Source organism: Podarcis bocagei (genome assembly GCF_964188305.1).
Source record: "Podarcis bocagei genome assembly, chromosome: 17".
NCBI classification, from domain to species: Eukaryota; Metazoa; Chordata; class Lepidosauria; order Squamata; family Lacertidae; genus Podarcis; species Podarcis bocagei.
Window position 1 is genome coordinate 9,600,206 of NC_138143.1, and position 18,065 is coordinate 9,618,270.

Sequence of the window (18,065 nt, forward strand, 5' to 3'; positions counted from 1 at the left end):
CAGCTTAACTGGTCGACGTAAAGAAGAAAAAGCTGGAGGTTAGTTCACAACTGTATATGGATGGCCACGTGGTGATCACTGTGGAAGAGCTGAAATTTGTCATGAGAAAAACTGAGACAGAGCTAAACATGTATGTGTCCCTCCACGTACTTTTAGATGATCTTATGTGTACCTGTTCCCCCTTTAAATTCCAGCTGCCCAATAAAGTTCTGAAGGACTTTTAGGAAGGAAGGAACTTTTAAAAAATTAGAACCTCTTCTGAATGTCTATTCAGAATTTCCTCCAAGTTCTTAAGACTTACTCTAGCTAAGGACTTCCGGGGGCGGCGCGAAACTGTAATGGCGGTCCTCTTCGGGCTCTGAAGAGGGGCTCCGCGGAAAAGGGTCGTTCGCTGCGGCATAGCGACGACCCATCAAGATAAACCACGGGTAGAGTGAGCCCGTGGCCGTGGGACTCGGCGGGCACCAGAAGCTGCCCCGAAAGCACAGAAGGGACCCCGTAAGGAGACCCGGAGTGAAGGAGGGGTAGCGGTGCTGTGAGTTCATCGCTCTTTCCGCGGAAGCGAAGCCGCGCGGCTGTTACAGATGAGCGCTGATCCTTCTTCCTAAAATCAACGCTAAACTGCAAGCAACATACCCGTGAGTAAAGGGGTTTAAAATTTGGCAAAGAAATTCGGTTAATTTGGCTGAAAGCGGGAGACGAGAAAAGGGAAGTCCGTCTTCCGACATTGCTGACAAGATCAAAGCAAAGCTTTTAGAAACGGAAGCATTTGAAACGGGACTTTGGGAAGCTTAAACTTTTTCGTGCCATAAAATTTGCTTATTTTATTGAGCTGAAGGTGGAAATGGACATTGACTAAAAGAAGCAGCAGATGGTGACTTTCCTCCTATCTTTTTTCTTCTTTGGGCTGTATTTTTAAAGAGCCAGATTGTCGGGCTGCCAGAGAGAGAGACTGTGTCAAACTGCGGAAACAGTTGCAAACTGTGCTAGAAAGTAATTGTTACATTTGAGCAGAAAAGACTGATTGGGATACTGTTACAAGCACCTTTCGTGAAACTTTGTTGATTTATAAAAGGTGCTTTGGGAGATCTTGAATTTATGAAGGGACTTTTGGATTAATGAATTTACTATTTTGAAACAATTTGGAACTTTAATGGTGGATTACTTCCTTCCTTGTCTTTGAAATCGGGTGGCACTCCCCCTACAGGGCTTTCGGATTACAAAATCCTGGGAACTGACTTTTGTTTTGAATTCCATCTCACTGGCTGTTTACTCCTGAATTTGTCTTTCCCATGGAACAATAGACAATTTGACCTTGAACATTGACAGATGTGTAATGAGTGGTGCAGGGAGAACAAGAGCGTCTAAAGCAAAGGAAACTAAAGAGGCTAAGGAAAAAGAAAAGGAAAAGGAAAGAAGACCAGCACAATTTGTACAAACAACATTGACCCAAGGACGCCGTTCGTCGGTTCCAGCGGTACTGGTGTCTCATAGAGAACAAGGGGAAATAACTGAGAAGTCCACTGAGGAAGATATGGCAGCAGGTGGGCCAGACACACTATTAAAACAAATATTGGAGCAACTATCAAGTTTAAATCAGAAGGTGGACGATCAGTCTGTGAAGATAGATAAAGCAACTTCCTCGATCCAAAAACTGACTGACCAAGTTTCCCAGCACACGCAAGCCATAGAGAAATTGCAAGGAGCAACAGCGGAAAATCGAGAATTAGCTGGAGAAGCAATCCAGAAAGTGGGAGTCCTACAAAAAGAGGTTGAAGAAATAAAAGGAGAAGTTAGGCCCCTGCACAAACAGGTGGGTGAACAACAAGTCTATCTGTCAATGGTGGAACTGAAAAATCGTGAGAGCAACATCAAATTGAGAGGTATTCCAGAACTCGAGCAAGGAGACTTGATTGGATACTTAACACAGGAATTCTCGAAGTTCTGGGGTTTAAAGGAAGACACGGATTTTAGGATTGTCTCGGCATATAGATTGGGAAGACTGGTAAGGAAAGACAGATCCAGAGACTGCTTGATAATTTTAAGAACAAAGGAAGAGAGAGACAAGATCCTAGGCCTTCACTTCAAGAAAGCAATTGAAATACAAGACAAAAGAGTGGAAATTTACAGAGATATTCCGAGGCAGCTGCTGGACCTTAGAGCCACCTATACAGAATTAGCAAAATTGCTGAGACACAACGCAATCCCCTATAGGTGGGAGTTTCCACAGGGATTATCCTTCACCTACAAAGAAAGGAAGGTTAAAATAAGAACACCTGAAGATAACCAAAGGTTCCTTCACGACCACGGAGAAGATCTCCAAAAAGGAGCGGATTGGCTTCCAGTTTTACCAGCACCAGCACCGCCCGGAAGTGGGCCAACGCCTATACCTTCGGGATCTGAACAAAAGGAAGACACCCCATCTTAAGAACATCTGAAATAGAACGGGATGTCTCTGCAGCTACTTAGTTGGAACATAAATGGCGGGAATTCTCCGGAAAAAAGGAGAAGGATATTTCATATCCTAAAAAAAGAACAATTGGATGTAATATGTTTGCAAGAAACACATGTGACTAGGCTCCACAGGAAAGTATTAATTAATAAAAGACTTGGCCAAGAATTTATCTCATCAGACAAAGTTAAAAAAAGAGGTGTTGTAATTTATGCAAAGGAGAACCTGTCGCCAAAATTTTTATTTAAAGATGATCATGGAAGAATCCTCGCAATTGAAATCCAAACACAAGGGGAAAAGATTTTGATATTAGGAATCTACGCGCCAAATGATGGAAAATCAGAATTCTACAAGAAGCTGCATGAGACAATGATGGACTATTTGGGCTATTCTAATATTATCGTGATGGGAGATATGAATGGGGTGGTGTCTACAAATATGGACAAATCCCAAAATCAAAACTTAACAACAGACGGTAGACTTCCTAAAACCTTTTTTGAAATGACAGACAATATGGACTTGATTGACATTTGGAGGACAAGGAACCCCTTGGGTAAAGAAGGAACCTTCTTTTCTGAGGCCCACTTGTCATGGACACGAATCGACCAAATTTGGATATCTAGAGGACTGGCCCCGAAAACGAGAAAAGTGGAAATCTGCCCAAAAACCTGCTCCGACCATAATGCCTTAAAAATGGAATTGAGACTTTTCCCAACTGGATCCTTCAGATGGAGAATGAATGACACCTTGCTAAGAGATCAAGAGATCGTTAAGAAGGCCCAAAAAACGCTAAAGGACTACTTTGAAATAAATTTGAACACTACGGTGGAGAAAAGAATAATCTGGGACGCAAGCAAAGCTGTAATGAGAGGGTTTCTGATACAACAGAATACAATAAAGAAAAAATTTTGGAATGGAAAAAAGGAAAAAATTCTAGAGAAAATAAGTGAAGGAGAGAAAAAGCTGAGAACTAATCCGAAGTCAAAAGAGGTGCTAAGAGAGATCAAATTCCATCAAGCACAATACTCGAAACTGATCAATCAAGAGATTGAGTGGAAAATCAAACAAATGAAGCAGAGATCGTTTGAATCAGCAAATAAATGTGGAAAGTTGTTAGCTTGGCAATTGAAAAAAAGACAAAAGCTAAACACAGTCACAAACCTGGAGATTCAAGGAAAAATAGTTCAGAAACCAGAAGAAATAAGAAAGTGCTTCCACAGATACTTCAAGGAACTTTATGCACAGGGGCCTCAGAAAGAATCGGAAATAGACCAATTCTTGAGGACAAATGGACTATCTAAAATAAGTCAAGATAAAAGATCAATTCTCAGCAGTAAAATAACTCAACAGGAAATTGAAGGTGCCATCCAAAATATGCAACTTGGCAAATCTCCAGGCCCAGATGGTCTCACCTCCAAATATTATAAGACTCTGAAGGATTGTTTGATACAACCGTTGTTGGAGGTTTGCAACCAGATTATGGAGGGGAGAAGGGCACCGGAAACGTGGAAAGAAGCATTCATCACATTGATTCCCAAGTCAGAGAAGGAAAAGACTCAGCTTAAGAACTACCGTCCCATCTCACTCCTGAATGTGGATTACAAAATATTTGCAGACATTTTAGCAAGTAGACTTAAAAACGTTTTAAACGAAGTAATTCACAAGGACCAAGCAGGCTTTCTCCCTGGTAGACACATGTCTGATAATACCAGGAATATTATTGATATATTGGAGTTGTTGCGAATTAGAAACACAAGGGCTGCTTTAATCTTTATTGATGCGGAGAAAGCATTTGACAACATCTCTTGGATGTTTATGAAGAAAAACCTGAAGGGGATGGGAGCGGGACGGGGGTTTGAAAATGGACTAGAAGCAATTTATTCAGAGCAAAAAGCCAAGTTGATAGTGAACAATGTGGTGTCGGATGAACTTCTAATTGAAAAAGGGACACGACAGGGGTGCCCTTTATCCCCTCTGCTATTTATTTCTGTTCTGGAGGTATTGCTGAACATGATTAGGGAGGACCAGTTGGTGCAAGGTATAGAGGTCGGAGCGAAACAATATAAACTGAAAGCCTTTGCAGATGACCTAGTCTTGACAGTACAGGAGCCAGTATCTAGCACAAAAAGAGTTTTGGAACTTATTTTGGAGTTTGGTCGGGTGGCGGGATTCAAGTTAAACAAACAAAAAACTAAGGTTTTGGTCAAAAATTTGACACCTACAGAGATAGAGGGGTATCAGAAAGAGACAGAGCTAAGTGTGGTTAAAAAAGTGAAATACCTGGGGGTATACTTGTCCACCAAAAATTTAAATCTTTTCAAAGATAACTATGAAAAATGTTGGTTGGAAATTAAAAAAGACTTGGATATCTGGTCAAGATTGAAACTTACCTTGTCAGGCCGAATCGCAGCTATAAAGATGTGTGTTTTGCCAAAAATGCTATTCTTATTTCAAACCCTTCAGGTCGTGGACAGAATGGAATGCTTTGGAAAATGGCAGAAGGATATTTCTAAGTTTGTCTGGCAGGGCAAAAAGCCCCGAATAAAATTTAAAATACTAACCGACTCAAAAGAAAGAGGGGGGTTTGCCCTGCCGGACTTAAGGTTGTACTATGAAGCTGCAGCCTTCTGCTGGTTGAAGGATTGGTTCCTGTTGGAAAACACCGATGTCCTAGATCTGGAGGGGTTTGATAATGTGTATGGTTGGCATGCATACTTGTGGTATGACAAGGCGAAGGTTCATAAATTGTTTAAAAACCATATTGTCAGAAAATCAATTTTTGCCGTTTGGATGAAGTATAAGGATTTATTAGAAAACAAGACCCCGAGGTGGTTATCACCTGTGGAAGCCAAGATTTCTAAAAAAAAGCCCAATATGGAGGCCCATTGGCCAAAATATTGGGAACTGATTGAAAGAGTTGGAGACAATTGGAAGCTCCAAAGCCAGGACAAATTAAAAGGTAAGGTGCGAGATTGGTTACATTATGCTCAAATTCAAGAGGTATTCAAAATGGACAAAAAAGTGGGTTTCCAGTTGGAGAAATCGAAACTGGAGACGGAGTTACTAGAACCAAAGACTAAGGTACTTTCGAGGATGTATGACTTGCTGCTTAAATGGAACACACAGGATGAGACAGTTAAATCTGCTATGATAAAATGGGCACAGGATGTAGGACACAACATTATGTCTGAGGACTGGGAAAGGTTATGGAACACCGGCATGAAATTCACGGCATGTAGTGCCTTGAAAGAGAACATAATGAAAATGGTATACCGGTGGTACATGACCCCAGTCAAGTTGGCTAAAATATACCATCTTTCTGATAATAAGTGTTGGAAATGTAAGGAGGCAGAAGGGACATTCTTTCACCTCTGGTGGACCTGCCCGAAAGTAAAGGCCTTCTGGGAAATGATACATAATGAGTTGAAAAAGGTATTCAGATATACCTTTTCTAAGAAACCAGAGGCCTTTCTTCTGGGCATGGTGGACCGGAAGGTGCCAAAGAAGGACAGAACCTTGTTTATGTATGCAACCACAGCAGCTAGGATTCTTATCGCAAAGTTCTGGAAGACACCAGATTTACCCACACTGGAGGACTGGCAGACGCAGTTGATGGACTACATGGAGTTGGCAGAAATGACCGGCAGAATTCGAGATCTGAGCGAAGAAACAATGGAGGAGGACTGGAAAAAATTTAAGGACTATTTGCAAAAACATTATAAGTTGTTTGAGTGTTAAGATTGTGCACGATTATGAAACGTTATGCTTCTGCAATTTATTTTAAGTAAATGATAAAGTAAGTACTGATGGAAAAAAAATGAGACAAATTAGAAACAAAATATTATGTTTATTAAGAGTGTTAAAATTAAATTACAAATTTTTGAAATTGGTAACATAATAAATACAAAGGTATAATAAGTTGGGAAATAAGATAATAAATTGCTGAATTGGTTAGAATGATGAACGCAATGCTGAGAGGATGCGAGGAGGTCCAAAAAGATGTCGAGAAAAAATTTCATAATGATCTTTTCTTTTTTCTATGTTTTTCTTTATATATATGGAAAATGTTTCTTGTATATTGTTGTCCAAACAAATTTGTTCACCTATGGAAAGAAACGCAATAAAAATTTTTTATAAAAAAAAAAAAAAAAAAAGACTTACTCTAGCTAAGCATGCTAGGGCAGTAGTTTTAAAAGGCCTGTATCACTTTCATTTCCCCTGCTTTCTGTTCATTCATTTGGGATCACCTCCCAATGAAGGCTGTTTCGAAAATGGAAGTCCAATAAATCTGAATCTACAATTGTTCCACTAGAGGGAAGCAATCACCATGCTACAAACATCTCTTGGCCTGTCCATTGTGGAAAAGGGACCAACATATAGACCTTTCCAGCTAAACACTTTGGAGTGGAAACTGCAGCCTACTGCCTCTTTTTACAGGATACTGTTGATGCTACTACTATATCTGTACATGCCAATACACCCTCTGCTTCTGAGCAGACAGAGGTTTGCAATCATCTCAGTCCTTTCCCAGCTGCAAATTGTCCCTGGTTTCAGCAGAGGTCTGACCGAAAAGTTCCGAGTGGGATTTGCTCCTTGCCTGTTGAAACACAATCACATCAAACTGAGTACAGTTGCGGACTCCACAACAAGAGCTCGGGAGCGAAACAGATCCTATTTGAAACAAGACTTACCCAACACAAAATGAAGCAGAACCCATTAAGTTTGCACATTTGATGATAGTTCATAGCACTGCAGGGCCCAGCTGATAAATGTCAAATCCCACAAGCTGTTTATTGGGGTCTGGAGTGACTGGGTGTCAAAACATGCAAACAAAGCAATTAATAAATTATTAGTGCTCATTTGCAAGCTGGGGCTGTCAGAAATACATGATGTTTCACATCACCTATTCATATGTTCAAATAATGCTGCCTGCTTTATGGTTTTAGACACTGAAGGAAGAAGAAAATCACTGTGACTTGTTGCTCATGAATACTCTGGTACTATAAATAAGCACACATGTGCTATTTAAAGTAGCTGCAAAAATAAGATGGGGAGAAGCCCTAACTTCACTTGTTCTATTGACAACTGAAGCTTGTGTGTGCTTGTAGCAGGACACGTTTGCCCCATAAGAAGTGCCAACTTTCTTGCCTCCCTTCAAAAGGTGGACACACGGCAACTAATCAAGACACAGAGTGGCACAGGAGCTGGAATTGGGTTTAAACAAAGACCCAGAGCTTCAGGTCCCTGCCTAGCCATGAAGGTCACTGAGTGGCCTTGGAAGAAACCACAGGTTGGCCCACCTCTCCAGCTTTGTTGTGAGGATTACACTCTGTGCTCTTTGAAGGAAGGGCAAAATACAAACATAAATAGACAACATGGCGGGCTTGGCATGTTTGGGGCTCCTTCTCCTGTTATTAGTCTGTTAAATTTAAAATAGAAGAAAACCAAGGTTAAAAATACCACATACATTTATTTGTCTGTAACTGCACACAACACATCAGCCAGCTAGTAAGTGAGGGTAGTTTACTCCACTGGAAAGATAGAAGTCAAAGTTTGACATCACCCTCAGGATCCACCAACAAGGAATTCAGAAGCATTAGCAGCAAAGGTATTTGCTACTCCAAATCTATTTTTGGTGATCAAGTGGGACAGAGATAGGGAGAGAACACCTGAATATTCTCTCATCGGTGGTCAGAGAGTTGGGAAATGACCTTCAGGCAGGATCAAGGGTTGCAAGAGATGTGCTTGCTGGGCCTCTGCACCAGGTTAACACAATGCACAGTCCAGAGTCTGCACTTTCAGAGCCCCAACAGACTATGTGACCTGATGTGATGCGTCTGTTGCAACCACCTCCCCTTCTTTGTCCGGGATTGAGGCAACAGGTGTGCTTTGCATTGCCTTTTTGGCCAGAGCTTCCTCTCTCCGCTGCTTCTTCTGCAGCTTCGCTTCCTTCTTTCTAGCCTTCTCCATCTCTTGCACCATCTCTTGGAACTGAGCACTGCGGTGATCCAGGTTGTAACCAAAGCGCTCACGGGCTTCAGCCAGTAGCATCTGCCGCCGCTCCTTCTCTTCTCGCTCTTTGGTCTTGCGCTCCTCCTTTTCCCGCAACCAGTTTGCAATCATCTCTGGCATCTTGGCCATTTGGGAAGCAATGTGCTCCTCTCTGTGAAGAGAGCAAAAACAGAAGATCAAACACCCGCAGACTCCCCAAGAAGCTGGAAAAAAGAGATATAGACTCACTTTGAATACTTCAAGACATGCCACATTCTTTGATTTAAAATGACTCAAGCCTCACATTTCAATAAAAAACAAACAAACCCTGAAAGCATTAAGTTTAAAAAATGAAAATACAAATAACTCAGTAATAAAGGCACAATAAAGCAGCAGGAGCAACAGCAAGAAGTATGCCAATGTGACTATTTTTTTAAATTAAAAAACCCTGACAACTAGAATAGTTTAAACCCAGCGACTGAGCTCACACAGGTAAGCACCAGGTGAGCCATCCTGGGACAGCATTACAAGGTTGGAACACCTCAATAAATAAGGCTCTTTCCCAGTCACCATATGCGCAAAGGAAGAGGCAACTGGAGGAGAACCTCTTGAGGATGATCTTAATGTCTGGGCAATATTCCTCTGATCCATCTACTGCAATAATTAAGTTTGCAGATGATACTACCATAATGGGTCTAATTACAGCTGGAGATGAATCAGTGTACAGGGGGAAGGTTCCAAAAGTATCTACATGGTGCCTAGAGAATAACTTGCACCTAAATATTAGCAAGACAAAGGAGATGGTGTTGGACTTTCGGAGGAAGAGGGGGAACTAGCCCCGTTGTATATCGGGTGGGGTTATGTGGAGAGAGTCTCTTCCTTTAAATTCCTGGGAGTTTACCTTAGTGAAGGTGGAAAAACAATATAACTCAGGTGGTTAGGAAGGCCCAACAGAGACTCCATTTCCTCAGGGTCTTGCGAAAGAACAATGTTAAACAACAATTGATGACCTCTTTCGACCGGTCCACAATAGAAAGTGTCCTCCCATATTGTATCACAGTGTGGTACGTTGGCTTGACAGCCACAGGCAGAAAGTCTTTGCAGAGGGTGGTGAAAAACAGCACATGATATCATGGGCTGTCCCCTGAGCCCGCTAGATGACATCGCAAGGGATCGATGCCTTAGAAGAGCGAGAAAAATTATCAGGGACAATTCACATCCCGGCCAGCACCTCTTTAATCTTCTACCCTCGGGCCAGAGATATAGAAGCATAATCAGTCGTACCAACAGGCTAAAAAAACGTTTCTATCCGTGGGCTGTTAGGCTGCTGAACGGAAAATAATATTGTGCAACTGACTTTTGGGGTTGGTGTGTTGTGCGACAAGCACACGGAATGCAATGAGATTGAGTGTTTGTGTGAGGGGGGAGGGAGGCTCGGTTAATTTCATTGTACACAGGTTGTACATTGACAATAAAGGTATTATTATTATTATTATTATTATTATTATTATTATTATTCATACAGAGCACGTTGTTGTTACTGTTGTTTCAATACCCAGGTCCCAAATCTAACAGGGCTTTATAGGTTAAAAGCACCAGTTGAAATTTCAGAGGAGTCTTAAAACGCAACATAAATTCTTACTAGTAGCCAGCCTCTCTATCCGGAAGGGACTGCAGGTGGTGCCAGGCGAATGTGCATTACGTTGCATGTGCCACCTGTGTGAGACCATATACAACAGGACTCCATGGAGCAAACTGGCCCTTAACCAAGAGTGGAACAGGTTGACTGTTACCTCCCTGTTCAGACAAGCCACCTACCAATTGGACCTCCAATTTACCTGGATTGTGAGTCAATTTTTAGTCCTTACCCACTGACATTAGATACTTGTTCAGAACTTCCACTATCCTACCTGAATTCAGTCAAAAGGATGACAGCCAGTCCTAAATCCTCGCTCAGAAGCATAACATAAATGTTAAAGAGCATTTGGGGGAGGGGGAGATATAAACTTCATACTGGCAGAACTTCATACTACCAGTGCCATGGCAGAGCAACAGTTCCCCACCACTTTCTGGAACCAGTCCACCTGTAGGAACAGAACCACTGAAATACAGTCTCCAACTCCCATCCCAAATGGGTCCAAAGGTTTGCCTTTGGAGGGAGAGAATTACGCCAGCAGATGTCCTTAATTTTGACTGGCCCTGGTAATCACCAAGATGATGTTCCTTGGCCTCAGGCCTCCAATGGAAAGGAAGGTACGTAAGTTGTTCTCTGTTTCAACCTGCATTGGCCAGATGCCCCAAGCGAAGTGCCAATTCAGCGCCCAAAGGACCTCAGCCTTGGAGTAGAGGGGATCATCTTGCGGCCACTGTGAGGACAATTCCCACCTCCTTCCCCAAGGTCAAGGTAGCAGCAGCTAAGACTCACAATGCTCACCAGAGGGCAGCAGCATACTGATCACAGGGAGTGAAAATGTGGAACCAGTCTAAAAGCAAGGGTCTACAATTTTCGGCCAGCGTTGCAAGTGAAGACAAAAACTGTGGTCATCAAAGCCTTCCCCTCTGCTGGCTTGATGGGAAAAAGTGCCTCTACCCAACAGCAAAGGAATGCGGGTGGTGCTGTGGGTTAAACCACAGAGCCTAGGACTTGCCGATCAGAAGGTCGGTGATTCGAATCCCTGTGACGGGGTGAGCTCCCATTGCTTGGTCCCTGCTCCTGCCAGCCTAGCAGTTCGAAAGCACGAAGTGCAAGTACCGTAGATAAATAGGTGCTGCTCCGGCGGGAAGGTAAACAGTGTTTCCGTGCGCTGCTCTAGTTCGCCAGAAGCAGCTTAGTCATGCTGGCCACATGACCCAGAAGCTGTATGCCGGCTCCCTCGGCCAATAAAGCGAGATGAGCGCCACAACCCCAGAGTCGGTCACGACTGGACCTAATGGTCAGGGGTCCCTTTACCTTTACCCAACAGCAAAGGAAGCTCCCTCTACCCTTCATGCAGACTGGCAGGGAGTATTCTGACTTCAGTCAGCTATGGGGTCAGAGCTGCTATGCCAAGCTCAGAGTGCGGCCACAGATGCTCTTGCCACCAAGCTGAAAATGATGGGGGCTTGCTGGGTTAATCCTGTAGGACCAAGGTGCTGCAAGGGCTTAGCACCTCCAGCCTCCCTTTCAACCTTAGCAAGGGATAGGACTTGCTATGAAGCTGCCAGGATGATCCCAGCACACCAAAGTTGGGAGGAAGGCTTGTTGCTAAGCGCTCAAGAGGAGACAATGCCATATTTGCTGGGGCAAGTGTAATTGTTGAAGCCTGCCTACAAGTCACCTGCATAATTAGGAAACAATTGAGGAAGGTGGGCAAAATCAATCTTTTCCTTCTAAATGTCCTCAGAATTGAATTCAGAAAGGAAAATTACCACCAGCTGAAGGCTACACCAACAATATATCTGGCCCAGCATACTTTGAGTGTCTTGTCTTTTGCAATGCCCTTTGTCTCCGCTTTTGACACAGTGTGGTCTGGACTGGGAGCAGGCAGGCAGAAGGCTGGTGTCACCTTGCAGTTAAAAGGTGGCCTGGGTGGTACCTTCCACATCAGATTTCCTGTTGTCAATCATTGCGAGAAACCACAGAGACCCATATCCTCAGCGTACAATTCATGTCTTTCCAAAAGGACATTTTTGTTTACTGACTGCTAAGACACCTTACAGCAAGGTAAGCAGCGGTGCTCTGTGTAAATAAGGATATATTGTTCCTCTTCTTACCTAAAACAACCGGTTCTTAGAAGGCACATTTCATATTATTCCCATGAGCATTACAATATCAATTTTTACCTATTGTTCTCTAGTCTAGCCACTTAAGTTTGAGACACCCTCCTGGGCTACTTCCATTTGTGTCAGCTTTACCAACCTGGAGGATACTTTAGCAATAGCACTAATATACCCAGCTTTCTGCAATCTTTTTGGAGGAGATAATGCATAATTGGGCAGCCATATGTCCGGATTTTCAGTCGGCGAAATGGCACCCAACTTTGAAAACTTTGACGCCTCCCACCCCAAAGCAAACTCAACAATTTTGTCCTGATTTTCACTTTGGGGACTATGGCAACCCTAAGTATGATGTATGGAAGTAAGAGCTGGACTATCAAGAAGGCTGATCGCCGAAGAATTGATGCTTTTGAATTATGGTGCTGGAGGAGACTCTTGAGAGTCCCATGGACTGCAAGAAGATCAAACGTATCCATTCTGAAGGAAATCAGCCCTGGAAGGACAGATGCTGAAGCTGAGGCTCCAAGACTTTGGCCACCTCATGAGAAGAGAAGACTCCCTGGAAAAGACCCTGATGTTGGGAAAGATGGAGGGCACAAGGAGAAGGGGACGACAGAGGACGAGATGCTTGGACAGTGTTCTCGAAGCTACCAACATGAGCCTGACCAAACTGCGGGAGGCAGTGGAAGACAGGAGTGCCTGACGTGCTCTGGTCCATGGGGTCACGAAGAGTCGGACACGACTAAACGACTAAACAACAACAAAGTATGATAAAAATTGTGAAGCTCTCTCCCTCTCCTTTCCCTCTATTGTATATATACAATAGTTTTTGTAGTATGTGTGCTGTCACCTGTACTTTTGCATTTTTTTGCACTGGCCTTCTCTCACGGCTTCACCAATTCTGGTGACCGGATATACAATACAAGCCGTCCTATATGACCCATCTTCTCCCTCCTACTCTCTCATATGTGAAAATACAGACACCTCTACTTGTTCTATTGCTATCCTGCCGAAGGTTCACAGAATCCTATAATTGCAGACTTGGGAGGGGACCCCCAAGGGTCATCTAGTCCAACCCTCACATTCGGCTCGCTGCTTTTGATTTGTTGCATTTTTATGCAGCTTTTCACCCAAATGAATCCCAAAGCGGCTGTTACAAAGCAACAAAGAGCAATAATGTAACAGGATATATGGAGGAAAGCTGTGTTTATTTGAAAACATGGGCAGCATTAAGATAAATTCAGCAGCGTAAATAAGTTTTGATGGATGTTAATAATGGAATACCGAATGGTTTAGTTTATATAAAATATGCAGGGATTTATGTTTTGTAAATAAACCATGGAAAGAGAGGAAGGGAAGTCATTGATATTTTAAGGTTGTTTAAATGAATATTCTAAAATGTAAAACAGAAAATTTAATAAAAGTTATAGAAAAAAGAACAATAACGTAATAAAAACAAACAAAAAATACTGATTACAAAATACTGTAATCAAATTTCCGTTTGTATCCTTTGAATAACTTTGTGTACTTGATCAATTTCTTTTTTTATATCTTTACTCTTTTTGTATTTTTTCTTTTTAGTTTTGAAGATTTGGATGTAATGTTTAATATATGTTTTCTTTATAAATTTTTAATATGTAGTAAAAATTCTTTTTTTAAAAAGTCGCATGAATCAATTAACCCAATCGTCGATAGAACCATTTCCACCCCTTAAGGCTTAAGCGATATTCATATTATCTCACCCCACCCGGGGGGAGCAGGGCGCCCTCGGCCGCAGCCCCTCCGGAGCTCAGCCCCTCTCACCTCGCCCGCCGCTTGGCTTCGGCTCTCTGCTCCTTGGCGTCCAGCCGCTCCTGCATCTCCCTCAGAGACGGGTACCAGGCCTTCTCCTCGGCCTCCATCTCCCGGAGCTTCTCCGGGCTGGGCCAGAGTCCGGCCGGGTCGACCCCGGAGGCTGATCCGTGGCGCCCGTACACCTTCGCTTCGTAGGCGGCCGTCAGCTGCCAGGCCGGCGTGCGAGGGTTCTCGGGGTCCGGCCGGTAAACCCCTCCGAGCCGCCGCCTTAGCGGCCGAGCGTTGTAAAGCCGGACGCCTCCCAGGGCCAGCCGGACGCTTCCGAGGGCGGCCATCTTGGAGCCGGCTCGCCAGCAGCACGGAGCTAGGAGGGCGGCCATCTTGGGAGCCGGGCTCCTCCTCCCACCCGTGGGCGGCGCCATCTTGGATCTGGGGCGCGTGGGCGCCGCCATTTTGCACGCCGCCGCCGCGGCTCCCATTTTGGAATGTGACGTCAACGCGCGCTTGGGCCGCCCCGCGGAGAGTTGCTTTTGTTGATCGTTATCGCCACAGAGATAGGAAAGGTTAAAGGGACGCGCCCTGCGGGGTGACATTTAGTCTCTTTGGGTCCGCGCTGAAGCGGGAAGGAGTCAGGAGAGCGCAGGGGCGGCGTTAACCTGTGGAACTCCCTTCCACGTGACGGGAGGCAGCCATGGCCAACCAACATAAGGAGAATTAGACAAATTCATGGAAGAGAGGGCTATCAATACCTATTATTTGATTGACATTCTATGTCCTTTTAAAATGTGTGCGTGGGGGGTGTTTGTTATTGAGTGGTTTTTATTTTGATTATATACTTTGTGGTTTTATATTCTGATTTTATCCTGTGAACCTCCCTGAGACCTGCAGGTATAGGATACTACATTAAATAAATTAAGTAAATTAAATTTAAATAAATTTATTAAATTATTCATGATGGCTATGCTCTGCCTCTTGCAGTTCCCCACAGACAACTTTTCAGCTGAGAACAAGATGCTGGGGTAATAATAATAATAATAACAACAATGATTTTATCATTTATACCCTGCCCATCTGGCTGGGTTTCCCCAGCCACTCTGGGTGGCGCCCAACAGAATATTAAAAACACAATAAAACATGAAACATTGATAACTTCCCTAAACTAGACAGGACACTGGCCTGATTCAGTAGTGGTTATCGTATGTTGGAATAGCTCAGTTGGTAGAGCATGAGACTCTTAATTTCAGGCTAGTGGGTTTAAGCCCCACATCAGACTCTGGCAAAAGATTCCTGCATTGCAAGGAGTTGGGACTACAGTGGTGCCTCGCAAGACGAAATTAATTCGTTCCGCGAGTTTTTTCGTCTAGCGATTTTTTCGTCTTGCAAAGCACGGTGTCGGAAAAGTTTTGGAAAAGCTTCAAAAATCGCCAAAAACCTCAAAAAGGCTACCACACCGCGTTCTATGAGTTGCTCCTCGAAGTCAAGTCGCAACTGTATTAACGGTGTTAAGAAAAAGGAAACAAACTTGCAAGACGTTTTCGTCTTGCGAAGCAAGCCCATAGGGAAATTCGTCTTGTGAAGCAGCTCAAAAACCGCAAAACCCTTTCGTCTAGCGAGTTTTTCGTCTTGCGAGGCATTCGTCTTGCGGGGCACCAATGTAGATGAACTCTTATGGTCCCTTCCAACTTTACAGTTCTATGATTCTATGGTCTTGCGTTCTTATGAGCGGGAAAGCGGGGTTTGAGGGGACAGTGGACATGACAATTTAACTAGATTTAGCTTTGCAGCAACCCAGAGCATATTCCGTTTGGCATCTCTTTTTTGCTTTCAGAGTGACCGATCGTTTCTCTTGATCTTTTACTAGAAGCTAACAATTGCAGGATGGTTGGTGAAATTTGTTGAGCTGAATTACCGGTTTTGTACCTTGAAATATACTCGGAGTCGAGTGTGGATTTCATGCTCTTTATTCAGCTCATAGTAGTGAGGAATGAATGTTCCCCTAAAATATCTGCTTTATATACATTATTTACACAATGTGCCGCACCTGATTGGCTAATTCTGTGATTCTCCTGTAGGCTAATCAGGTTGCGGATTCACTTCCACCTGGAGCTGGATTGGGTGGCTCCTGCGGACCAATCATACTGCTGCATTGTTCTAGGACCAATCAGACTGCTGCCTTTTGGATCCTATTCAACTCAGTACATAACATACTTACTTTAATGTCTGCCTGTATCTTGATAATAATGACACACATGTGTTGTGTCCTGCAGTACAGACCTGGGACTATGGCCTTCTATTTCTCTAATAAAGGGTGAAAAAGTGACTGTAGTTCTTAAGATGGAGCGATGGAGTTCCCCGCAAAGCTCCCCACGCTGCGGATAGCAGCCTGCCGCCCAGCGCGAGGGGCGCCCTGAAGCAGAGCACCCCCCGCGCCTGGCAGACATCCGCAGCGTGGGGAGCCTTGCAGGAGTTCCCCGCAGGGCTCCCCACGCTGCGGATAGCAGCCTGCCGCCCAGCGCGAGGGGCGCCCTGAAGCAGAGCGCCCCCCGCGCCGGGCAGACATCCGCAGCGTGGGGAGCCCTGCAGGAGTTCCCCGCAGGGCTCCCCACGCTGCGGATAGCAGCCTGCCGCCCGGCGGGCGGGGCGCCCTGATGCAGAGCGCCCCTCGCGCCGGGCAGACATGGGCCAGCCCCACAAGCTTGGGGGACAGCAGGGAGGCGCAGCGCCGCCATCCCGCTGTTCCTCGACCTGGTTCGGTTTCCCCGACCTGCTTTTGGGGGGGAAATAAAGGAAATTTTTTTCCCCTTTATTCCTCCCCCCCCAAAAAAACTAGGTGCGTCCTATGGGACGGAGCATCCTATGGGACGAAAAATACGGTAAATATCGTGTAAGCGGGGAGCATTCTCTAAAAAGCCTCTAAACACTGCCCCCGCTCTCCAGTTTTTTCTCCCACTCTCCAATCTAGCCCAAAATGTCTGGAGTTGAAGCTCTGGAGGCCTGCTGGAGGAGACGTCGGAAAGTGGTTGGTTGCGGCTGCGCCATCCCACATGCCGGCTGATAGGGAGGCTAAGCCGCATTCTTTATTAATTGCAGTTTCCGGGTCACCTTCAAAGATAGCCCCACGTAGAGCGCATTGCGGTAGTCCAAGCGGGAGATAACTAGAGCATGCACCACTCTGGTGAGACAGTTTGCACACCTTGGTTCTCAAATTTAATCCATTCTGGAAGTCTGTTCCAAAACCAAGATGCGCTTTTCCATAGAAAGTAATGCAAAATGGATTAATCCGTTCCAGACTTTTAAAAACCACCCCTCAAACAACAATTTAACATTAATTTTACTATCTAACGAGACCATTGATCCATAAAATGAAAGCAATAAACAATGTACTGCAGTCACACAATGAATTAGTCAATCAGTAGCTGAACTGGGTTCCACACAGTCACAAAAACAAAACAGCCACGAAAACGTAAAATAAATTGCAAAAACAGACAGACCTCAGCGTAACACTCAAAACAGAGCACATTTGCCTTCTGGAAAAAGTTTGCAAACCGGAACACTTACTTCCAGATTTGTAGTTTTTGGGTTCCAAGTTGTTTGAGGAACCAAGGTATTTGAGAACCAAGGTACCACTGTACAGACATAGCATGAGCACATCATGGTTGAAGGGAAGGAGGAGGCAGCTCTGGCTACTAAAACCTTGAGCCCCCATCTCCCAGCCCACCAAAGCCCCATTTCTAGAGATCCAGAATTAGTTTGTTGAAACAAGGACAGAGTCTAGAATCAAAACAGAGAGTGCTGTTGGTAGCCTTATTCCACCGAAGACAGAGTCTGAGGTTTGAAGCCACCTCGGAGAGGGAACGATGGAGCGGAGTTGGAGTTGAAATGTGTTTCAAAAGTAGATGAGGTAGATTGGGTTTTCTGCAAATTGCTATTCCGATTCAGCAGCAAACTGTGGCTTTCCCTGGGGAAAGCGGCGGGACAAAAAACTCCGCTTGGATGTGGACTTGGGACAAGCAGAGCTGTTCTTGGAAAACGCAGTGCAAAAGGGAGTCTGGATGAGCCCCAAGGAGGCATC

General features: G+C 44.3%; 1 protein-coding gene across 1 annotated transcript; it reads right to left on the reverse strand.

The window, feature by feature from the left end:
• Positions 1-7,902: 7,902 nt before the first annotated feature.
• On the reverse strand, positions 7,903-14,460 carry GADD45GIP1 (GADD45G interacting protein 1). The gene is made up of 2 exons (XM_081176884.1): positions 14,003-14,460; positions 7,903-8,615 (listed from the first exon to the last, which is right to left on the reverse strand). Exons 1-2 carry the CDS (start codon positions 14,443-14,445, stop codon positions 8,267-8,269), a joined length of 792 nt encoding a protein of 263 aa, XP_081033010.1. The 5' UTR covers positions 14,446-14,460; the 3' UTR covers positions 7,903-8,266.
• Between the last annotated feature and the right edge of the window lie 3,605 nt (positions 14,461-18,065).

Coding starts and splice junctions, on each gene's coding strand:
- GADD45GIP1 (XM_081176884.1), bottom strand. CDS start 14,445: ATGGCGGCGCCCACGCGCCCCAGATCCAAGATGGCGCCGCCCACGGGT. Junction 8,616..14,002: donor GAAGCCAAGCGGCGGGCGAG/GTGAGAGGGGCT, acceptor CTCTCTTCACAG/AGAGGAGCACATTGCTTCCC.